The following is a 24,869-nucleotide window of genomic DNA, read 5'->3' on the forward strand; positions in this document are numbered from 1 at the left end:
TATTTGATGTTCTGTGTTCTCAGGTTCTTTCCATCTCTGCCATTCAGCATGAGTTGGTTGTACTAACTAATCCGAATGTAGTATGGACAATTTGCTTTCAGAGAAATGTCAAACTAGATGACCTTTGTGTCTTGCTACTTTAAGATTTCCTGGTTCTGTGGTTCTGTATGGACACCTCCAAACTTCAAGCATAGCCATAATGTTATAATGGATATCAAGCTAGACTCAGATTAAGGATGACTTAGGTTTGGATTCTACCTCTGACATTTATTAGCTGTGTGACCTTAGGCCAGTCATTCCCCCAACTCTGAGCCTCCATTTCCTTATCTATAACATTGTGCTGATAATACTATGTTCCCAGCATTGTGGAGAGGTTCAGTGAGATAATGTATGTAAAGAACTTTGCAAACTCCAAAGCATTGAATAAATGTTGTCTAAAGGGATTCTTTGAGGCCTGTTCTCTTCCCTAGCTTACTCTGAAATCAAATCTCTGTTCGTCTCAGAGTGAGTGACTTGGTTTGAAATGTATGAGGTCATAGATGGTTTTGAAGGTTAACGTTGTTGAGCACAGAACCAGTTAAGACAGAATTGGTTAGGGCCCATCAATACCACATAAATCCGATTAAAGCCCGCTGCCTTTGGCCTCTCGTCAGCTGCTCCCAGGCTCACTCCCATCAAGCTAAGCTCCTAAGGCGCAGCTCACACTTGCGGGTCCATCTAAGAAACCTGGTCAGCTTGACTGTGAGGACAAACTGTCCAGTAGACAGCTCAGAGTGGTTGTGCCTTGTCCAAAGTTACACAACTAGTAAGTCATAGTCCAATAGAATCTTAGATTGGAAAGGATCTCAGAGGGTGTATATTCCAACCCTTGATGCAAAAATCACTTCTATAACCCCATGACAAGATAGACCCTGCTTACATAGCATTTTATAGTTAAAGGGATTTTTTAGAAGGTACTTTACAAAGAGCAGTTCTCTTGTTTGACCAATAGAACAATAGTAATGCAAGTCTTATTATCCCCATTTTAAAGATAATGACACTAGAGTTCAGAGGCATAAAATTGAGATGCGCTGGATCCTGCTTGAACTGGTTCCTGAAAGCTGATAGTTAAATTTTCAGCATGAGCATTTACACCTTGGAAATCATCAAACACTACAAATCAGGACTTAATTAATTGTCTTGTTGGTATTCCAGACAAGAAAATGTTAATAATGCAGATTAAACTTTAAAAATGTGTCATGTATACTTTTTTTTTTCCTGGAGAGCTGGTTGTTAAACATTCACTCCTAGGTGAAGGTGTTTACTCAGGGTCACAAGGCTAGGGATGTGATGCTAGGCCATGGGACACACAACACGAGGCCCTTTTCCTTGGTGTTGCCTGAAAAAATAATAGCCAAACAACCACCTGTACACATGCATATGTGTGTGGCCACAGTCCAGTGGGTTTGGAGGGAAAGGAGGTGGGGGGAGAAAGGTTGATTTTAAGCTCTTTGCCTTCCTGGCTGGGAAATTGTAAGAGAAATCATTAGAGCTATTAAAGTGCTTGTAACAAGTGGATTGGATTGGGGGGAGAAGCCAAAATCCAATATGTTCTCCACAGGGCTTTTGTTTTCCCTAGACACAAGTCCGATTCTGCAGACAGACAGTGGCCAGCTCTCTGACCCCCCTCATGGCCATGGAGGGGGAGCATCAGGGCTGAGTGTGGGTCTGTGCGTGCAGACTATGCATGGGCGTATGTGATCTGCATGTACTTGTGTTGGGGCACATGCTGGCCCATGTTTATGCTTCTGTACATGTTTGCTTACATAGAGACAGGCGAGTATGGAGGGTAATTTAGAGGGAAGAGCACGGGTCATGGATCCGGGAGACTTGAGATTCAAATTCTACTTCTCAATGCGTGAGCTGTGTGACTTTAGACGAGTCCTTGACTTCTCTGATCCTCAGCTTCCTCATCTGTAAAATGGGGCTAATATTACCTGTCCTGCGATGCCCCACCTCATGGGGTTGTTGCAAGGAGAATGTTTTGTCAATCTTAAAGTCCTGTGGAAATGTGTACTTGTTTTAATTAGTGTCTCTGTGTGTATATGTGTATGCCCATGTGATATGGGTAATGTGTCTGCACGTGTGGCAGCATACGTGTGTATGTGCTTGTGCCTGCACAGGATGCAGGCTTTCCGTGTGTGTGCTGAAGTGTGTGCCTGTGCTCATTGTAATATATAACCTTTTGTGGAGAAGGCATACCTGTGACTTTTCATAGATATCTGTTTATGAATGTTTGTGTGGGTGATTTCTGCATGCATTCACTTGTGTTGAGGCAGGTAGCAGGTGCAGTGGATAGAATGCCAAGCCTGGAGTCAAGGAGAACTAAGTTCAAATCCGGCCTCAGACACTTATTAGCTGTGTGACCCTGGGCAAGTCACCTCAGTTTCCTCATCTGTAAAATGAGCTGGAGAAGTAAATGACAAACCACTACAGTGGCTTTGCAAAGAAAAGCCCAAATGGGGTCATGAAGTATTGGACATAACTAAAACAACTGAACAACAACAACACTACTTGTGTTTGCTTCTGGTGGACTTCTGAGTGTATGTTAGGCCTAGATCCATCAGTCAGTCAACCGACAAGTATTTATTAAGCACCTACTCTGTGCCAGGCATTGTGCTAGGCAATAGGGATGTGAAGACAGAAATAAGATAATCCCTGCCTTCAGGGAGCTTGCATTCTATCAGGGGGGTGCCGTATGTCCACTGATGAACATTTATTAGTCACTTCCTATGTGCCAGGCACTCATTATACCAAGTACTAGATAAGAAGAAAAGTCACTGAACTTCAAGAAGCTCACAATTGAATGGGGAAATGACACACAGACAGCTATGTGCAAAATAAATCCAGAGGGAATTGGGAAGATGCTAACGACTAGGGAGATGAGGACAGGCCTCTTGGAGGAGGTGGCCCTGGAGTTGAGCCATGAAGGCAGCTTGGGGTCCCCAGGACAGAGGGGAGGAAGGCAAGCACTCCAGCTAATCCATGCAAAGATAGAGGCCAGCGACTGAGTGCTCCACTTGGAGATCATAGCCCACTCAGTGTGTGAGGAAGAGTAAGGACCTGGGAAAGATAAACTAGAGCCAGGCTGCAAAGGGTATTGAATGTCAGAGAGTCTGCATCTTATCCTGAAGTCAGTGGGGAGCCATGGGAGGTTCTTGAGCACAGGAATGCCTCAGTCAGATCTAGGCAGGAAACTTCTTAACCAGTTTTTTTTTTTTTAATCACCACCCAGCTCTGTGTGTCATGAAGCTGAAGCTGCCCGCAGGGGTGGGTAACCTGGCCCTCCTGACATCTGGGCTTGCTCAGGCTTTCCTCACATCACAGAACCTTATCAAAGGCTTGGACTCTAATAACCCTGGAAAGGACCTTCATGCCCATCTAATCTAACCCCTTCATTCTGCAGATGAGGACACTTAGGGAGAAGGGAAGGAGATAAGCATTTATTAAGTACCTACTGTGTGCTAAGCTGTTTTTACAAATATTATCTCATTTGCTTCTCACAACAACCCTGCAAGGGAGATGCTATTGCTATCTCCGTTTTTATCTGAGGAAACTGAGGCACGGAGCACTAAGTGACTTGCCCGGGGTCACACAGCTAGAAAGTACCTACAGCAGTCTTGTGCCATGCGCCACCTAGTTGCCCTCATAGAGGCAGGAAGCACAAACATTATCCCCTTTTTGGAGGAGGAATTTGAGCATCAGAGAAGCCGATGTTCCTACAGGCAACGTGACATTGTAACACCAACACATTGACAATGTGACATTGCAACACCAAGCTCACAGGGTTTGGTGGGCCAACTCTACCTACCTGAATTTGAATCCCATCTGTGCTACTTAATAACTGTATGAATTTGGCATATTTATTTTCCCTTTCTAGACCTCATTTTTATCATTTTTAAAATGGGGAGGGGCACCAGAATCTCTTGAAGGACCTTTCTAGTCATGCCTCACTTCAGTCCCCACTCCGCTTTCTGGACGGCTCCTCCTCAGTCAATCAGTAAGCATTTATTAAGCACCTACTGTGTGCTCGGCACTGTGCTAGGTCCCTAGAAGAACAAGCACAAAGAATGAAACAATCTCTACTTAGCCGCTGTGCCCCTGCACAGGCACCCTTTTTTCCTGGGGACCCCATCAAGCTCTTTTATGTATTTCCCTTTAAAATATCACTGACTTGAGGGAAGAGGCCATCTTGCTTTCTTGTGTTTGTCTCTCTAATGCTTAGCACAGTCCCTGCTGTAGTAGGCGCTTAATAAATGCTGTGTCCATCTAAATCCAGAGACGTTATGCCCTGTAACTTGACTGCACTCACACAGCTAATAACTGGCTGAAGCCTGGGCCCTTCCCCGATGGTCACCCACCCAACCTGCACTTCTCTTTCTGTGTCACGTCACCTCTGACATCTTGTGTCTTCCCCCGGCAGCTGATGAAGAGGAGGAAGTGCCCAGCTGCCTCTGGACGCCCTTGCGGAATTTGGACACACCAGGCCTGGCGGAACCTGACCCCCTAGACCTTCGTGGTGTCCTGCCCACCTCAGCCTCCTCCCCCTCTCCTCCCGCCTCCCCTGGTACAGCCCCTCTGGGGGCCAACTATGGCAGCGGAGGCTGGAGGCCTTCCCTTCAGGCTTCAGCGCTGCTGGCACCACCCACCAGCAAACCCAAAGCTGAAATCTCAGAGTTCGAACAGCAGCTGATGGATGCCCATCTCCAGCAGGGCGCCCTCCTCTCCTCCTGGTACCAGCAGCAGAGCTCCCTAATGACTCAGCAGAACCTGCTGTTGGAGCGTCTGGCAGAGCAGAGCCAGCGGCTGGCCGATGGTGTTGAGGCCCTCAATCGGACATTGGAAAAGCTGGTGGAGGCACATCCGCTTGCCCATGAGGTGGCCCACCTCATCCAGGACAGCCCCTTGGCCACTGGTAGTGGCCGCGTGCCCTCTCGAGTCCCAGTGGGGGACTCTGGTGGCCCCTCCCCAGGTCTTGATGTCTTCTCAGGAATGATCTTGAAAGTGGAGGAGGAAATTTAGGACAGGTACCTCACTGGCAGGGAACCAGCCTACAGAGAGCCACAGGAGAAGCTATTTTCTCTGGGATCATCTTGAAAGTTCAGAAGGAAATCTAAGACAAGGATTCATTGTCCTCTTCTGCTGTCCTGATTGTTCCAAGTTGGGCATGGTGAATAAGGCTGGGGAGTCGGGGATAGGGAAGCCAGGAACTAACCTAGGAGGAGCTGGGCAAAAAAAGACCTTCTCAGGGTCAAAAAATGACTGAAGAGTTCTTAGGGAAGAGCTTGCCTCCCTGTCATCCCAGGTCCCATTCCTGTGTTTCTGATGGGGGTAATAGAGATGGAGTGGAGTGGCGGATCAGCCCAAAGAGAGCTGTGCAGAGGGATGAAGGTCACTGCAGAAAGCTAGGTAAAGGGCTCCTGTTTCCTGACTTGCCATTCTAAGCTGAGCAGATCATCCAGGGAAGCAAACCCCAGAGTCTAAAGGAGGAAGGGCATGAGAGAGGAAACAGTGGGAATGCCAGAGAAGGAGCATCACCCTGGGAAATCCTGGAGCCAGATAGGTTGGTGCCTAGAGATGTCTGAGCCCTGAGTCTGGGGTTCTAACTCCTATCAGTTCTGAAAATACTCCTCAGAGTTCTCCTGGTGGACTCACTCGAGGCAGCAATGGAGGTCACTCTGAACAGAAGGGGTTGTGGGCAGCCCCTCCCCATCTCAGGCCTATTACCTACCTAGGTCTGGGCTCCTTCCCTACCTAGGTTCTGGCCAGAACAGAAGAGATTCCAGCATCCCAGAAGAATTTCTGTTTCTAGGTCTGTTTTTATATCTCCATTTTAAACACAGCTAATACTATATCTGGTCATTGGTGCTGCCTATAGGGATTGGGAACTATTTTATACCTCTTGTTTTTTATTGTAAAAGATATTTTTCTTATGGAAGCACAAAACATTTAAAAATGATGGTGATGATAATGATTATAACTATGAATAAATGGAAAAAAAAACAAAAACTAATTATTGTTGATTTTTAGTGGCTGGGATATTGGCTGGGATACTTCCCAGCCAGGGACCACTTATTATAGTTAATATGATTGCTAATTATACTAATAGTGGTCAAGCCTTCTTTTTCTTTTTTTAACCAAAACAAATCATACCCACTGTTTCCTTTCATCCTCCCAGTAGTTTTGTGAAGGAAACAAAACAGGAATCCTCCTCCCCATTTGGCAGAGGAAGATGCCATGGCCCGGAGAAGTCCTTTGACTTCTGGAAAAGGTCGTTCAGTCATTTTCAGTCATGTCCAACTCTTCGTGACCCCATTTGGGGTTTTCTTGGCAGAGATACTGGAGTGGTTTCTTATTTCTTTCTCCAGCTCATTTCACAGATACAGAACTGAGGCAAACAGACTTAAGTGACTTGTCCAGGGTCACACAGCTACTAAGTGTCTGAGGCCAGATTTGAACTCAGGAAGACGAGTCTTCCTGACTCCAGTCCCTATCCCCTGTGCCATCTGACTGCCCTTGTGGGAGAGGTCATATAGCTAGTGTCCAATCTAGGACAAGAACCTGGGTCTCTTGACTCCTATTCCAGTGTGTTTCTCGTCATTCTCCATAGCTACATAGCCACCAACATCTGGGAGAGAGAGAGAGAGAGAAAGAGAGATTGGGAGATTTCATTGTCTGCTGCCGTCACTCGGCCTCACTGGGAATTTTTTTCAGTTCTGGGAAAGGACACTTTAGGAAGGACACTGACAGGTTAGAGTGTGTCCAGTGTGGAGAAGGGCCTTGAGTTCATATCACAAAAGGATTACTTGAAGCAAGTAGGGATGTTTAGCCTAGCAAAGACAAGCTGAACAGGAGAGCTGCCTTCTAGTGTATGAGTTACCACCATGAGGAAGAGGGATCTCTTTTGTTCTGCATGGCCCCAGAGGGCAGAACTAGGAGGAAGGTATAGATTCTGATTCAGTCTAAAGAAAACTGTCTCAGAAGACAGTAAGCTTCACATCACTGCAGATCCTTTTAGAGGATACTAGCTAGGTGGCGCAACAGATAAGCCCTGGATGTGGAATCAGAAGATCTAGGTTCAGATCCAGACTCAAATAATTACTAGCTGTGTGACCCTGGATAAATCACTTAACCCCTACCGTAAAATGCTTCACTTTACTCTTATGTAAAATGGAGATAATAATAGGACTGACTTCTTGTAAGGATCATATGAAATAATATTTGTAAAGCACTTTGCAAACCTTAAAGAGCTATATAAATACTAGCTAGCTAGCTAGGTAGTAACAGTAGTAGTAGTAGTGGTAGTAGTAGTAGTAGTATGGATATTGTAGAGGGAAGTCTGGTTCAGGTATGGGTTAAGCTAGATGATCTCTGAAATTCCTTCCAGCTGAGATTTTCTAATTCTTTTATTGCAGCCCAGTCATGTCTACTTCATAATGGAGGAGATGGGAGCAGGAGACCCTGCTTCCTAGAGGCTGCCAGCTTCCCTAGGCACATTGGTACAACAGAAAGAGAACAAGAGATTGGAATGCTTGTTTTGCTCTCTAAATACCTTAAGATGTCTGAAGGGGGAGAGAATGTGGTCATGGACTAGAATGGGTGAGACTGCACCTGGACCTGGGAGGATGGGGAGCAAGTGACCTTAGAAGGGAGCAGCCCACAGGACTTTAGGTTGGGAGTGAACAGCATGAGGAATGCCAAGGAGGCTTCAATGGCCAGTCCAACTAACTCATTTGACAGATAGGCAATTGGAAGCCCAATCATTTATTCATTTGTTCAACAAAACTATATAGAGCACTTCACAGGCACCTCGTAAGACTGGAAGAGAGACAAGAGTATAGCTAAGGCACTGACCTTGCCTCATGGAGCTTACATTTTGGCAGGACGGTAGGCCACATAGGTAATTCTGACTTAGAATATTACATGATAAGTGTAGCAGAAAGGTAAAAAATGGGAGAGTTTTGGGAGGTGGGGTATAGAACTAGGGTCAGGAGATTAGAGGACAATGGCTAATAAGAGAGATTAAGGAAGGCTTCTTGGGGGAGGTAACATTTAGTTGAAGCTTTAACTCATGGACTGGAAATGGGTCCCAGCAAGAGTGACTTGCCTAAAGCCCATGGGCGCTGATAGGATTCCCACTGCAGGATGATGCCCATCCAGCATGACTGAAGTGGCTGAGCAGAGGTCACAGAGGGAGGGACTGAGGCTCTTTTCAAAAGAGCTTAATTACATGCATGATGATTGACTTAAACGTGAAAACTGTACATGTCAGAGCAGGAAGGGACCTTGGACAACCTGGAGTCCAGGCCCCTCAATCAGTTACCAAGTCCTGTCTATTTCCCCTACATGGTATGGCTTTCATCCATCTCTCTCCTTTTCCCTTCCATTTCCCACAACCTTAGTAGAGATCCTCATTATCTGTACTCTTGCAATAACCTCTAATATATTTGTCTTCCTATCACTGGTCTCTTAGCACTTGGGGTCAGGAAGACCTGAGTTTAGGTACTATCACACAAGCTGTATGACCTTGAGCAAGTTATTTAACTCTTCTTTACTTTTGTGGGGGGGAGGAGGAGCTTGGACTTCCTAGTGGCCTCTCTGGTCCCTTCCAGCTCTAATTCTTTGATTCTGTGATTAATTGGCATCCTTCATTTGGATTCCGGAATCATCCTTTACCCCATACCACTCCTCTCCAAACTTCTGATGTTGACATTCAAGGCCTTCAACAAGCTGGCTCCATTCTATGCTCCCTCAGCCCTTCATCCCCTCTTATGTACTCTGCACTCTTGGCAGTTTACCCTTCAGTCCAATTAGACAGTTCTCGGCCCCTAAACCATACCCCTTTTTCTCTCACCTCCCTGTCTTTGCTCACGCAGTTCTCTGTGCCTGAATTGCCCTGCCTTCCCTCTCAGCCTCTTGAATTCTTATCTATCCTTTAGTGTCCCATATAAAAGTTATTTCCCAGAAGTCTTCCAATGGGCTGGTTCCCCTGGTTGGCAGACAATGACCTTCCTCCTCAAACCCCAGACAGCATTTTTTCCCTGCACCTCTGCAATGTAATTATCTTGCAATCATTTTTATAGTTGTCTGTGTGTCTTATCCTCCTGCTAAAGTAGGGAAGGTTTTAGTGAATGTTAGAGGTGAGGAGATTGAGGCCCAGAGAAGAGAAAGGATTAGTCCATGGGGAGTTAACTAAGTTAGAGAATAGGCATTGTGTATTAAAGGTTTGACTCTGGTTCAAATCCCCCCTGTGTGACCTTGGGTAAGTCACCTAACTCCTATGGGCCTCACTTTGCTTATCTGTAAAATGATTGGATTGGATTAGATGTTCTCCAAGGTTCCTTCTTTCTAGCTCCAGTCCTATGACCCCATAACCCCCAGTCCAGGGTTCTTCTCCTTGAACCCCCAATGCCTTCTCAGCAAAGGCAGTAAGAAGGTGAGTCTATCCCAGAGGCTGATTATGCCCCATTTCCAGGAATCTGGCTCTAGTTAAAACAAGGAGTGGGGATGGGGATGGGGATGGGGGTAGATGCAGGGAGACAGAGGAGGACTTAGGGAGGAATATTCTAGCTTTTAATTTGGAGACCAAGCAGGTTAAATAAGCCACAATTGAATTTCTCTGAAGCACTGGATGTGTGAGAAGTCCTGGATTGGGAGAGGCGGCTTGAGAACTTCATTCCTTGATCAGATTGCTATAGATTCTTTCTCTCCCTCTAGTCTTGCTGAGAAATGTAAATTCAATTGGGTTTCCTGGCTCTGGGAAAGGATAGCTTTTGTACCAGGATGGTGAGGGAGGAGGTGAGGGGAAGGACAGAAGGGAACCCCCAAATAATCCAAAGCCTGCCTGGCTACCTGCCCCCCCTCCCATGCCCATTAGCAGTGCCCTTTCCATTCCTCCGGAGAATGGCAAGCACACATCCCCCCTTCCCCCTTGACCTTCCCTTGTGTGTCGGAGTTAATGCTGGGTAGAAAAATAACCCTGGGCGAAGATTTAAATCAATTCTCTCCGTGTTTAATAAATACCAGTCTGCAAGGTACGTGGAGAGGGGAAGAGAGTTTTTCTTGTGAACTGTTGTGCCCACGTTTAGCCTGGGAGGGGCGGGAGCGGGGGTTGGAGCGGAGAAACATTGTCCTTCTAGGTTGGATTTAAGCTTATAACATTTGCTGGGCCCAGGCAATTTATTTTTTTTCCCACTTTCTGATAAATGCTCTTCACAAATGCATTAACATGAAGAAATCCCAACTCAGGTAATAGCCATTTCCCTCCCTGCTCTTTCTACTCAGGTCTTATCTTCACCCTGAGCTTCACATCATCAAGTCAGGGAACTCCCCTGGGGAAAGCGCTGTGCCTTCCCCCCACCCCCTTAGATCAGGGGCTTACTGAAAGGAAAGGCTGTTTCTTTCTCTTCAAACCAAGGGCTCCCAAAGATGAGGGGCTTTATCTCCCTTTCCCCCTTCCCTACCTCGCCCTGGAGCTTGGTGGTCTCCGCCTCAAGCCAGGTGTTCCTGGGACTGGAACTGTGTCTCTCCCCTCTCCACTTATATGAGGTGGTCTTGGGGGCTCCATCCCCCTTAGAAGAGAGTGTCCGTTAAAATGGGGCTGTCTCGCTCTTGAGACCAAGGGCTGTTTCCCTTTCTGATAAGGATTCAGAGATAGCGAGAACCTGCTCTTCTCTCTATATCACAGCCCTCCCCATTGAGGACCCCCAGGATTTCACGTCCATGCTGTTTGTTGTTCAGTCATTTTTCGGTTGTGTCCAACTCTCCATGACCCATTTGGCATTTTCTTGGCAAAGATGCTGAAGCAGTTTGCCATTATCCTTCTCCAGCTAATTTTACAGATGTGGAACAGAGGCATACAGGGTTAAGTGACTTGCCCAGGGTCACACAGCCAGTAAGTGTCAGAAGCTGGATTTGAACTCAGGAAGATGAGTGAGTTTTCTGATTCCAAGTCTGGTTCTCTATCCAATATACCACCTTTGCATACATGTCAGTTTGTTAATGCCTGTTCATTTAAGTGATAGTTAGTCTCACCAGTATTTCCCTTTACTTCTCTCCATCCATCTCTATCTCTCTTCCACCCACACACTCTATCCCTCTCTCGAGTCTATTTGGTATGAAGATTTTATGGAAGAGGGTTTATCCTTCTCATATAAATTGAATTAGATCAATCAATCAGAAAATGTTTATTATGTGTCAGGTACTTTGCTGAACTCTGGGGATACAAAGAAACAGCTTTAACAGTCTTTACCCTCAACAAACTTAGACTCCACTGGAAGAAAAAAAAAACATGAAAAATAGAGTAGACGTTATTCCAAGTAAATTTTAGCATTCTCTTTGAAGACAAAAGAAGATAGGAATTACTGATGAAATAGCTAATGTTAAAGGGGAAGGGACCTCAACATGCAGAACTTGAACATAGAACATTAGCTCTGAAAGGGGCTTCAGAACCTAGAATGTCAGAGTTATGAAGGACTCCAATTGCAAAATAAAAAGCTGAAGCCCCCAAGACAAGGAGGATTTGCCCAAGATCACTCAGTCACTCAGTGAGCAGCAGGGGCAGAGGCAAGATAGGATAAGAGAAAGGAACCCTAGAATGCTAGAACACTGAGCTTCAAGTCGGAAGAAGAGGGCTCCTTTTCAGCCTGTAACTCACTGTATGACCTTGGTCAAGTCTTTCCCTTCTATGGGCCTCAGTTTTCCCATCTGTAAAACAAGATCAGCCTAGAAAGTTAGAAGACCCTTTCCCATTCTGACATTCCGTGATTCCTGTCCAGCTGGTTACCTCCTCTTATAGATGAGAAAACTGAAGGTCTGGGTGGAGAAGGAATTTCCCAGGAAGTCCAATTCTTCTACTACATCAAGTTACCTAACTGTCCTAAAGTTCTAGTGGGTAGGGGATGTAGGTGTGTGTTTCTTAGAGAGAGAGGAATTTAAGATAACTCAGAACTTATGCTGAAAACAGGATGGGTGTTTCAATGACTTATTTCTTCGTTCAGAATTTATTCATTTTTCCCCTTACAATGGAAGATGCTGTCCTATTGATTAAATGCTGTGGTCTGTTACCAATTTAAAAAAAAAAAAAGAGGGGAAAGCCATATATTCGATAATAAAGTAGCCATTGGGTCCCTAATCCTCCTAGGAAGGAAACTTCCACGTTGGAGTGGAAAGATCCATCAGAGACCTAGGTACACTTAACTCAGGCCAATCACTTCTTCTCTTGAGCCTCAGTTTTCTCATTTGTGAAATGGGCACAGGAATGCTGGCGCTACCTTCCTTACAGAAAATTTCTGTGGCTCAAGAAGTGCTATAATGTAGTGGGGGATAATGTCTGAGGACCTGGGTTCAAATCTTGATTCTGTTGCTTATTACCTATATGAACTTGGATAATTGACTTAACATTTCTGAATCTAAATGCCCTTAACATTAAAGTGAGGGGATTGCGTGAGTTCTTTGGACTATAGATTTAGGGATCGGAGGGACTTAAAAGATTATCTGGTTGACCCCCTCCTCTCAGTTTATACCTGAGGAGACAGTGGCCCAGAGAAGGTAAATGATTTGCCTGAGGTCGCAGCAACAACAGAATCCAGATTTGAACCAAGGTCTTCCAACCTCAGGTCCAGTATTCTTTCCAAGGCACTACAATTATTTTCATGATCCCTTTCCAACTGTAAATCCTGTGGTCCCAAATAAGATAATAAACATAACTACCATGGTATTCTGAGCCTTGAAATGGGGCAGCTAGGCGGCGCAGTGGATAGAGTGCCAAGCCTGGAGTCAAGGAGAACTGAGTTCAAATCTGGCCTCAGACACTTACTAGCTGTGTGACCCTGGGCAAATCACTTAACCCTGTCTGCCTCAGTTTCCTCCCCTGTAAAATGAACCAGAGAAGGAAATGGCAAACCACTCCAGTATCTTTGTCAAGAAAACCCCAAATGGGGTCATGAAGTATCAGACATGACTGAAATAATAATGACAAAGCCTTGAAATGCTGTATAAATATAAGTTTTTTTTCTTATTTAGGGATGCCCAGAAATAGTAGGCTAAAGGCTGTAGGTGATATGAGCCCAAGTGTCCTCTGTGGAGAGTGCCTATTGACAGGGTTAGGATCTCCATGGTCTACTCAAAAATTCCACCGTTGGTCTGCAATTCCTTTGGGCTAAACCCTCTCTAGGGTCTACTTTTAAAGAACATATTGCCCAGCCTCTCAAAGGCTTTGAAATTGGGGGGAAAAAGAAACTCAGGGAACCACAGAATGTCAGAGTTTGAAGGAATGTTACTTGGCACAAAGAATGTCAGAGTCGTAAGGATCAGACATGTCCAAGGTCATGCAGGTAGTAAGGATCCAAATCAGGCTTCAGACTGAAGCCTGTGGCTCCAAGTTCAGTATTTTTCCCTTGGACATTCCTGGGATGTGAGAAGAATGTTAGAGCTTCAAATGCCAAGGCTGAAAGAGACTCTAAGAGATCATCTTGTCTAAGCCCCCCCTGCCCCCGACATTGTACAAGTTAGGACACTGAGCCCCAAACAAAACGGCGACGAAACAAAGCTCCTTGTCCTGGACTGGGTGGCAACGTAGAGAAGACAGTGAATGATAGAGAAGCTCAGGAAAGGAAGATGTCATTGCAAGCTCCAGAATAAAGGAAGAGCAAGGGATGAAAGAATTGGACTGGCACTAGGAGGATTAATTCAACAAACATTTATTTAATGCCAGTGCCAGCTGCTTGAAGAGTTTAGTGTTTAGGCCCAGGAGAGTTGCCTAATTTAGATAGAGCTTAGTTCCTGCCTTCAGGGAGCACACAATCCAGTAGATGATACACAGATTACCAAAATACAAAATATTACTTGTTAAGTGCTTTAGAGAGGGTTGAAGTGCTAAATGGGGTCTGAGAGGATTTTGGAAAGTGGGGAGAACCGTAGAACAAAAAACAAGCGAACAAAGGCTGCCTGAAAGACTGAGGGATGGTGAGTAGAGAGAGAGGGGAATAAAAGCATAGGATAAAAAGAAGACTGGTGTGGGGGTGGGGCTAAAGCAGGACGCCTGAGAGAAAGAGCCCTGGGCTCAAGTCTCAGCCCTGCTGCTCGCTGGTTCTGCGGCCTTAGATAATTCATTCTTCTCTGGGTCTCAGCTGTGCCCTCCATAAAATAAAGGGGCTATACTGAGTGATTTCCAAGATCCTTTCCAGCTCTGGCACTCCACAACTCTGGGATTTCTCTGGCAATCTGGAAAGGATAAAATGGAGTCCAGTCAGTGACTTCCTTATTGTGTATCGGGCCAAGTGAGCAGGACTATAAAGACAAGAACCCTGTATTTACAGTCAGAAAACCTGTGTTCAAATCCCTGGATCCTCTCTGGGCCTCAGTATCCTCATCTATAAAATTAGATGATTAGACAAAATAACCTCTTAGTTCCCTTCTAAATCTGTAATTCTATGATCCTTATTAACTGGAAATCAGGACCCCTGGCAATTCCTGTAGTCTTCTGTCATTCCCCACCCCACCTTCTAGCACCCCTTTTTATGTTGTCTTTCTTCATTAGAATGTATGCTCCTTGAGAGCAGGTACTGTCTTGTTCATATGTAGCCACAGTGCTTAGCACACTGTCTGGCATATTAACAATTAACAAAAAACAATAAGCACTTAACAATTATTTTTGCTCTATCTATCTATCTATCTATCTATCTATCTATCTATCTATCTATCTATCTATCTATCTTTCTATCTATCTCCCATGAGGGGAGTGGGTCAGGAGACAGTCTGTACAGGAAGGCAGGAAGCCGTAATGAAGGTGGGACGACAGGACCTGACAGCCGGAGCCTGTCATTGGCCATTATCTCAGATCAAAGTTATGCCTTTACCCCCGAAGGACTCTCCAGTTCTTTTCAAAGAACCTTTCAGTTTTATGTTCCTTCATCAGAACCACCCTTCAGCATCTGTACTCTTCCTTTCCTGCCCTCCCAAGATTCTTAATTTTTTTTAATAGGAGGGAAACATAAAGTCCTAGCATGTTAGAGCTTGGAGGAACCTTCATAATCATACAAAGCATTGTGGGGTTTGGAAGGAGGCCTAGACTTGGAATCAAAGGACCCAGTTTCCAGTCTTGGCCTCACTACTGGTAACCAAGAGACCTAAGTTTGAGTTTTTGTTCCACCACTTAAAATTTACAAGTCAAAGCATCAAGGTGGTGCAGTGGATGGAGCACCAGCCCTGGAGTCAGGAGGATCTGAGTTCAAATCTGGCCTCAGACACTTACTAGCTGTGTAATCCTGGGCAAGTCACTTGACCCTAATTGCCTCAAAAAAAAAAAAAACTTACTTGGCAAGTCACCGGTGTCCAATATCAGTTAGAAGGGACCTCATAGGACATGTAGCTCAACCTGTATCTGAACAGGAATCTCCTATATATTATACCTAACAAGCGGGCTAGTTTCCTCATTGGTAAAATAAGGGAGCTGGGCTAGGTGGCCTTTAAGATCCTGCCCATCCCTATGTCATTATTCTATGGTCATCCAGTTAATTCCAGTCTTCTCCCATGCTAAACATCTTCATTTCCTTCAATAATTTCTCATATGGCTTTCTCTGTAAAGAGTTCTCTCCTTTGTAAAAATGGATATAAAAATAATTGCATTTCCAAAATGACACTGATGGTGTAAATCAAGGCATAAAGCAAAGATATATATGCTTGCAAAAGGTGTCTTGCCTCTGTCATGGACAGTGTCTATTGAGGGGTCAAAATGGAAGCAGGGTTCCTTATATGTGGCAGGCTCCTCCAGATGATCCTGATTGGAGATGACATTGTGCTGATTGAAACAAGCCTGGAAGGATGCTGGGATCTGGTCAACAAGATCCATAAGTACTCAAAAAAGTTTGACCTAACTATCCACACTGGAAAACAGAGGTGGTTGAAAAATGCTTACTGTAAATATTATGATGTGCAGTTGGACAAAAAGCCAACAGACACTACTCATGGACAATGAGCTAGGCCCAGAACTGAACAAAAGAGTAGCATATATTGTCTTTAGGCGATTATAACCCTGCTCCTCCCCTCCCTCTTCAGCTTCCTTCTGTAAGTTGACTTCCCTTATTAGAATGCAAACTCCTTGGGGACAGGGACTTTTCTTTTTGCTTTTATTTGTATCCTGGGGGTTTAATACAGTGTTGGCACGTAGTACTTAATAGTTACCTTCCTGCCTACCTCTCACAATTGGAAGGGACCTCACTGGCCATATGCTCCAACCATCTTCTCTATATCATGCCCAATAAATGGGTTCAGTTTTCTCATCTGTGAAATGAGCAGGCTGAACTAGATGGCCTTTAAGGTCCTTCTTACTTGTAAGCCTGGAATGTATGGGGTGTTCAAAAAGGACTAGCATGTCTGATGTGAGAGGTTGCCAAGCCCTTTTCAGGGCTGTTCATCCACCTTTGGTGTCTACCTGGCATTCACCTCTCACCTGTGGCTTCAAGAAACTGTAGCATGCTCAGTGGTTACACCCCAGTAAACCTTCAGCTAAACCAGGTTGAAGGTAACCATGGGCTGCAAACCTGTCGGTGAGTTAGGAGGGTGTCTACCAAAGCATGTGAAAACTCCCCGCCACAGAATGGGCAGATAAGAACAATTTGTTCCAATAGCCATAAAAGTGGCTGAAGCAGGCACTGTGGAGCCTTAGAGTTTGGTCAGACATCAAAGACACGAAGGTCATCCACTGCATCCCAGGCCATCACCAGTCATCCTGGCTTTTGTCTTTCCACTGGACTTTAATGACTCAGGAAGAAAGAGTGAGGCTATGACTTTGTGCAACTCTGCCTCACTTAAATCCAATTCATGCATGAGTCAAGACATCACCCTATGATGTCATTGGTCCTCTATGAATATGTAGGACAAACTTCTAAGCCTATGATTCGATTATCCTGTAGTCATCCAGTTAAGTCTGACCTCTACACTAAGCATCCTCAGGTCTTTCTAGATCCTCCATACTGCTTGATTTCTAATCTGTTCATCAACTTGGGCATACTTTAGTTTGTCTATATCTTTCCTAAAATGTGGTTACCAGAAATGAACACAGTGCTCCAGAGTTTCCACACCAGGTGTAACAGAACAACATATTATCTCCCTCCTTGTGGACACTCTATCTCTCTTAATGTAGTCTAAAAGAACATTTGCTTTATTTGCCCACCGTATTACTCTCTTGACTCACATTTTGCAGTCTCCTAAAACCCTTGCATTAAAGTCATAGATCTGTGGTTCACAAACCATCACTTTCCCTTTTTATGTAGGAAGAAACTGAAGCTTAGAAATAAATTAATAAGTAAATATTTATTAAGTGCTTACTATATGCCAGGAATTGTGTTAAATGCTAGAGAAATAAAAAGGCAAAAAATAGTCTCTGCCCTCGAGGAGCTTACAATCTAATAGGGGAGATGATGTGCAAATAAACATATATATAGCAAGCTATACACCTAATAAATAGGAAATAATTAAGAGGGAAATAATTAAGAATTAAGAGTGGTTGGGGAAGACTTCCAGTAAAAGATGGGATTTTAGTTGGGGCTTAAAGGAAGTCAGGGAGGTCAATAGTCAGAGCAGAGAAGGGAGTGCATTCCAACCATGGGGTACAGCCAGAGAAAGTCAGAGAGCAGAAGTTAACTTGTTCAAGATTACATCATTGTAAGTCAATACCACTGGGATCCAAGTTGCCTCACCCATCAACTCAGTCAATCAGTCAATATTTATTGAGTACCTGTTCTGTGCCAAACAATATTCTAGGTGCTATGGATATAAAGACCAAAGTCCCTGCCTTGCAGGAACTCGCGTTCTGTTAGGTGGCACACCCTCCCCCTATATAGACCTAGACGAACAAATACCAGGTAATTTCTTGGAGGAGGAGAAATCCCAGGCAGTTGGGGAGCAGGGGGAATCAAGAAGGATTTCCTGCAGGAGGTGAGGCTCGAGCTGGGGCTGGGAGAGAGTTAGGGATCCTAAGAGACAGCTGAAGAGGGAATGCAGTCTAGACATGGAATGCCCTTGCAAAACACAGGAGCTAGAACTCTGAGTTCTGGGAACAGCAAGTAGGTCAGTTTGACTGAAATGTAGAAGGTGTGAATGGGAGTTATGTGAAATAAGCCTGGAAAAGTAGGCTGGAACCAGACTGTGAAAAGATTTAAAAACTAAGCTAGAAAAATTTTTTTTTATCTTAGAAATAAAAAGAAGCCATTGATGTTTCTTGTCTAGGGGCATGCCATAGTCAGACTACTACTGTAAGGAAGTTATTTTGATAGCTCTATAGACCAGGAATTGGAAAGGGAAGAGATTGAAAGCTGGGAATCGAATCTGGGCTCTGATGCAAGTCCAGATGAGAGGTGATGAGGGCCTGAACCGGGATGATAGCTGTGAGAGTCAAGAGGTGGGTGTGGGAGTAGAATTGCAAGACTTGACAGAGAATTGGATCATGTTGGAGGCAAAGCAAAGGAAGGATGGTGCCCTCAACAGAAATAGAAAAGTTTGGAGGAGGGATGAGTTTGGATGGAAGGCAATTGATTCCACTTGAGACATAGTAAATATGGGATTGCCTTTGTGAAATCGGACTGGAGATTCTAACTGGCAGTTGGTGAACATTCTAGTTTATCAATATCATTTGACAGAAGAGAAAACTGAGGCTCTGGGAGTCAGCCTCTACTTGGAAGCTTCCAATGATGGAAACATTGACTGTTAAGATAGTCCACTCCACTTTTTGATAGCTCTAATTAAAATCATAGAACTTACAGTTTAGAAGGACCTTATAAGCCACCTAATTATTTTACACATAAGAAAACGAAGGCCCAAAGAGACAAAATAACTTATTTAAAGTAATGCAACTCTAAGTTGTTACTGCTCATTATCTTCTAGAATGCTTTGCCATAAGATTTTACAAACCACCTCAAGGACTAATCCATTGGTGCTCTTGGCTTCCCTATCTCTATCTGACAAAGAGATCAAATGCTTACTACCTAAAGTGTTTCTAGGTTCCTTTAGAGTTAGACCTTTCATGATGATTGATTTTTATTGGTTGAACTTCTTCATGAAGTAGTAATGACTAATGTTAGTATCCATTCTCTCCATCTAATTCCCATTTTTCAGCATGTATACCTTGTTTAAATTGATCAATTTGGAGGTTTTTTTTTAATAGCAGGCCATATCTTTTTCCAACATTTATTTTTCTGAAGAATGGCTAACCCAGCTTTCAACTCTAGATTCCATGCAAGGACATGTCTTTGTATTCTGAGTTCCTAGCATAATACCTTGCATACAGTGGCCAATTAATAAAGAGTTAGTTGCTTGGATGTATGTGTATTTCACTGAATTCCATTAGAAGTACATCATTAGACAGTTTTCCCTTTTATCAGCCTAAAATATCTCTCCTTTTAACTTCCTTACATTGCTCCTAATTCCACCCTCTGAAGTCAAGGAGACCAAGTACAGTCCTTCATGCATATATAATAACATCTGGCTAAATGGAGAATTAAGTATAGTATTTTGCGTAGGTTATAAGAAAAATAATTATAGATAACATTATCTCCATTTTACAGGTGAAGAAACTAAGGCTCAGAGGAGAGAAATGATTTGCTCCTTGTCATACAGCTATTAAATAACAGAGAAGGAAATTGACCCCAGTTTCCTCTTGACTCCAAGCCCAGGTCTCTTAGCATTATATGATGCTATCAGAAAACTTTAGCTTCAGTTATGATGCGGGCCTTAAGTGTCAGGATCGAAGGAGATCATAGGAAATATTTGGAGACCTTGAAACAATAAGACTTGCATTTGAGATCTTCTCTAACATTTGCTAAATCACTTCTCTCTAAGCCTTAGTTGCTTCATCTATAAAAGAGTAACATAATTTTTTGTCTTGCCTCTCTCAGAGGGCTGGTGTTAGGATCAAGTGAGATAATGAATGGAAGCAAAGGTCCATCTTTTTAATACCAACAAGGCATGGAGCATAATTGTTCATTGATAATGAATACCATAAAAGAGGGTAGTGGAGAGGCTTATAATGGATATAAACAGGCTGCAATACATAACTAAGAATCAAGTCAACAAGTCTTTATTAAGCACTTATTATGTGCCAGGCACTCAGTTTCCTCTTTAAAATGAGCCAGAGAAAGAAATGGCAAACCATTCCAGTATCATTGCCAAGAAAACCCCAGATAGGGTCACAAAGAGTCAGACATGACTGAAATGACTGAATAACAACAATGTGCCAGGCACTGTGCTAAGCACTGGGGATACAAAGAAAGGTAAAAGAAAATAATCCCTACCTTCATGCACATCACAATCTAATTAGGAAGACAGCATGCAAACAACTATCTTTAAACATGAAGTATACAGGAATAAATTGGAGTTAATCTCAAAGGAATATGCTAGCATTAAGGGAGATTGGGAAAGGCTTCTTGCAGAAGGTGGGATTCTAGCTAAACTTTGAAGGAAGCAAGGGAAGCCATATGTCACATATGAGGAGATATAGAAAATGAGAAACACCGAAGAAGAGGAGTAAAATATGCAATCAGGTAAATTCACACTAGAAAGAGAAGATAGATTGGTTGCATTAGAGGGCAAGGGATGACAGCTGGACAGCCAGGGTGCACCACTGGTATCCTTTCAACATTAGGAGACATCAAGGATGACTTCTAGCATGATGTGTGGACCTTTTGCGTCTAATTTATGGGAGGATATGGACAAAAGTCACACAGGATGGGCAATCTGTTGGAGAGAGTATACAACAAGTAAGATCACAGATCATGGGGTATTTGAATAGGTGCAAAACACTTTTGTGAGCCCAAAACTCCAAGACCAGACACTGAGTCTACCCTTTCTGGCTGGTACACTTTTTTGAGTTTCAGTAACCCCATCAGTAAAAAGTAAGTGCCTTGCCCAAGGTCACAAAGTAAGACTGCTGCAAAGCTAGAGAGGAAGAAAAAAAAGTGGGTTCCTTTGGCTGTTGAATGAGGGGGGATTGCTGTGTGGGACTGAGTCTAGGGCAAAGGGGAGGCAGAGGTGAAGGCCTTTGCGAATGGATGTTCACGCCCCCTTTCTAGTTAGAGACAATATGTCTTTCTAAAAGCTCTCTAAAGCAGGCAGCCCATTTTTAGCAGGTATATGCAAATAACATGCAAATTAAAGTGCACTTTCCATGCTCACAGGCTTATTGCCCAAGGCAAGATCTCTGAAAAGTCTAGGAAGTCCGTGTATGTCCTCTAGGACTGCGGGAAGCCTTGAGATCATGGCAGGTATGGATAGCTGAAGATTCCAAATGAGCATGTTAAGCCTAGAAAAGAGAATATGGAGGAGCCACAGTAACCGATTTCAAGCATTTGCAGACCTTTACGTGGAAGAGGGATTAGAATTCTTATGCTCTCTTGCGGTTGGAGCTCTAGATGGAAGTTACCAAAGGGCAGATTTTGGCTGGATTCATGGGGAACTTCACCGTAATTTAAGCTGTCTCAAATTGGAGAGGGCTGCTTCGGTAGGTGCGGGGTTCCCCCTCACAAGAGGTTAAACATTTCCTATTATCCTTCAATTGAAGAAGCCCTTCAGCATCCTCTAAGATGCACTATGCTTTCCCTGGCTTCCTTCGGAGTTCCGTTCAAATCCCCTTCTGCTACATGCCTTTCTGCATCCCCCTTCAGGCTTGTGCCTTCCCTCTGGGATCGTCTCCACCTGTAACCTGTACGTATGTCATTGGTACATAGTTATATGTTGTTTTCTGCATTAGGCTGTGAGCTCTTTGAGGGCAGGGACTGTCTTTGCCTTTCTTTCTTAGTATCCCCAGACCATCATGTAGGAGGGGCTTGTTGTGACTTGACTTCTCAGGCAGCCCGCAGCTCTTGCCCTGTCTATCCAAGCCCTACTCATCCTTCCAAGATCAGGTTTAGCTTCCCTGCCTTCCTAAGGAAGCCTTCCTGACTCCCCCAGCCCACAGTGATCCTTTTGTATCAATGAACTTTTATATTACCCTAAGCTTGGACCATACATTAGTCACTGAAAGAGAGGAGGGAGGAAGGAAGTCCTGGTTAGGGAGTTGGAAAAAAAAAGGAGCAATGCTCGGAGATAGAGTGAGGATGGTAAGGAGGCAGGCTTGGCTGGATGACAGAGATGGTGCAGGGGAGGTAAGGGAGATAATGTCCCTGGCAAATGGAAATGTGATTTTCATCCAGTTCCCCTGGGATCCCAGGGGCTCAGTCCACCTTCCAGTGACTAGAAATCTCTTCTCCTGGAGATAATTACCTGCGGGGGGGGGGGGATGAATGAGACAGTGTCTGGGAAGGTGCTAAGGCCCCTCAACATGGGTGCCCTGAGAATTTCTATAGGGCCATTCTATTCCTTTTCCAGAATTTCCCAGGCAGTCTTCAGTTCCATCATCTCCCTGACACTGATCCCACTAAGCATCCTTCACCGCTCCAGCCTCCTCTCACCACTTGCCTTTCCCCTCAGAATCTCCCTCTGTCTCCTGGGCCCATTAATGATACATATCACTTTGAGATTTACCAAGTGTTTAACACATATCTACATGTAAATTAATGGGAAAAAAGCGTTTATTAAAGGCTTCCTCTGAACTGTGCTCGGTGCTAGACATATAAAGACAAGAAAGCAAAACATTCCTTGTTCTCAAGAGCTTACCTTCTAATAAAGGAAGACAATTTTTCTTTTTCTTTTTTTTGGGAGGAAGACAGTTTTTCAAAAGGGATTGGAAAGAAGGCATGGGCTGGGCATGGTTGGGAAATGGCCATTGATCTTCACAACAATCCTGTGAGGTAGCTTTTATGCATATTACATCAATATTTTAATACATCTGGGAGCTCATCCATGTGTATGCTCCTTCAAAGACTGAGACTGTGACTCATTGTGTGACTTTATCTTTCCATAAGTATATCACAGGGGGTTTGGGGGCCCCCTGTAGGAATTACCATCTTTCTTTCTTTTCTTGTTTTGGTAAGGCAATTGGGGTTAAGTGACTTGCCCAAGGTCACACAGCTAGTACGTGTCAAGTGTTTGGTCTGAGGCTGGATTTGAACTCAGGTCCTTCTGACTTCAGGGCTGGTGCTCTATCCACTGTGCCACCTCTCTGCCCCTATGGAATTACTATCTTTCATTTGCGGATGGGACTCACAGAGGTGAGATGACATACTCAAGTGTCAGAAAGATAGTTAAGTGGTAGAGTTGGAATTCGAACTCTGGTCTTTTGAATTGAAATTCAATACTCTTTCCACTAAACCACACTATATTTCAGCCATTTCTATTCTGACTTACATCTTATAATGCACTTCCCTATACAGTAGGGGCAAACAGAAGCTCCTCACTCCACCCCAATCTGCTCTGACTCAAGCATGTTTCTTTAGTAGTATCTACATTGTAGGCCCAGGCCAAGGCCAAGCATAGCAAAAGTATAATATTTACCTCCATTATACCTAGAAAAACACTGTGAATTAAATAGTGAAATATTATTATCCCCATTATACAGGTGAAACTGAGTCTTATAGAGGTTAAGTGACTTGTCCATGGTCACATGTCAATGAATGCCAGATTCAGGATTTGGATCCAAGTCTATTCTTTATTTTGCTTTACCATGCTAACCTTTTTTCTTTCTCTCTCACTTTCTTTTTCTTCCTTCCTTTCTTCCTTCTCTCTCTTTTTTTCTCTCTCTCTCTTTCTTTCTTTCTTCCTTCCTTCCTTTCTTTCTTCCTTCCTTCCTTCCTTTCTTTCTTCCTTTCTGTCTTCCACTCTAACATTCTAGAGGATGAAGGATGGACAGTGGTCACAAGAGAGTGCTGCATTTGCCAAACCATTTCTCTACTTTACACCTCCATTTCTACCTTTTCTCCTTCCTTGGCTAGATCTCAGAACAACTTCAATGCAACCTAGCTCTTTCCAATCTCACAAAGCACCAGGACAATTTTACCTCTTTAGGAACAAAGGACAAACACAACAACAACCACCCCCTTGATGAAGCCCCCAAAATGCTCAGCTTCTTTGTCATGTAAGCTCATCACTCTTATCCACTACCCTATCCCCACTCCATTCTATTACGCATTGCTACTGCTATGATTATTTTAATAAACACAGTAACAATAACCTACATTTTTATAACCTTTTACAAATTACTAACTCCTTATATGTTTATGTAGGGACACTTAAAAATACATGTATACATACACACCCTTACATTTCAATGTTCTTTACATTAGCAAAGAATAATTTGAGGTTGTCTCCTTGAGACATTCTGTTTGTGGTAGTAGCAGTGATGGTAATGGCGATTTTAATAGTTATGGCATTGATAGTATTCGTGTGTGATCAGGCAAAATCCAACAGGAAAGAAACAATATAATTCACTCAACTCTTTATCTTCTTGATAATGGAAGAAGGATAACCTACGATGCATTCACTTACTCAATCAGTTGATCAACACATATTTATTAAGCACTTAGTATGTATTAGGGACTATGCTAAGTTTGGAGGATACTAAGAAAAAAAGCAAAAACATCCCCTGCCCTCAGCTTACGTCCTGATGAGGGAAATAACATTTATAAATCAGAACATAAAATAAATAGATGGAGGGACATCTTAGAGAGAGTGGCACTAAGAGTTAGGGGAACCAGGAAAGGCCTCCTGGTGGAGGTCAATCAGTCCATTATTCAATAAACATTTATTAGGAACTTACTATGTTTGCTAAGCCTTGGGTATTCAAAGAAAGGCAAAATCAGTCCTTTCTCTCAAGGAATTTACATTATAGTAGAGAAGATAGCATGTAAGTAACAAGGTACATATAAGTTATGTCTATATATTTCTATCTATAAATTATCTAT

The 24,869-nt window shown here is 43.6% G+C and overlaps 1 protein-coding gene across 5 annotated transcripts in view; it reads left to right on the top strand.

Annotated features, from left to right (window-relative positions):
* The window catches only part of TSNARE1 (t-SNARE domain containing 1), a 310,170-nt gene that overhangs the window by 271,827 nt on the left and 13,474 nt on the right, over positions 1-24,869 (top strand). For 4 of the 5 annotated variants that reach the window (XM_027845008.1, XM_027845016.1, XM_027845026.1 and 1 more), the window contains one exon: positions 4,463-5,990. The exons of the other annotated variant lie outside the window; for it this stretch is intronic. In XM_027845008.1, the coding sequence (XP_027700809.1) occupies positions 4,463-5,061 (599 nt within the window). In that variant the 3' untranslated portion in view covers positions 5,062-5,990. Of the gene's footprint in view, positions 1-4,462; positions 5,991-24,869 lie in introns of those variants that run through there. 5 annotated transcript variants of the gene reach the window in all.

The sequence above is a fragment of the Vombatus ursinus genome, unplaced genomic scaffold (assembly GCF_900497805.2).
Source record: "Vombatus ursinus unplaced genomic scaffold, bare-nosed wombat genome assembly UNPS02005236.1, whole genome shotgun sequence".
NCBI lineage: Eukaryota > Metazoa > Chordata > Mammalia > Diprotodontia > Vombatidae > Vombatus > Vombatus ursinus.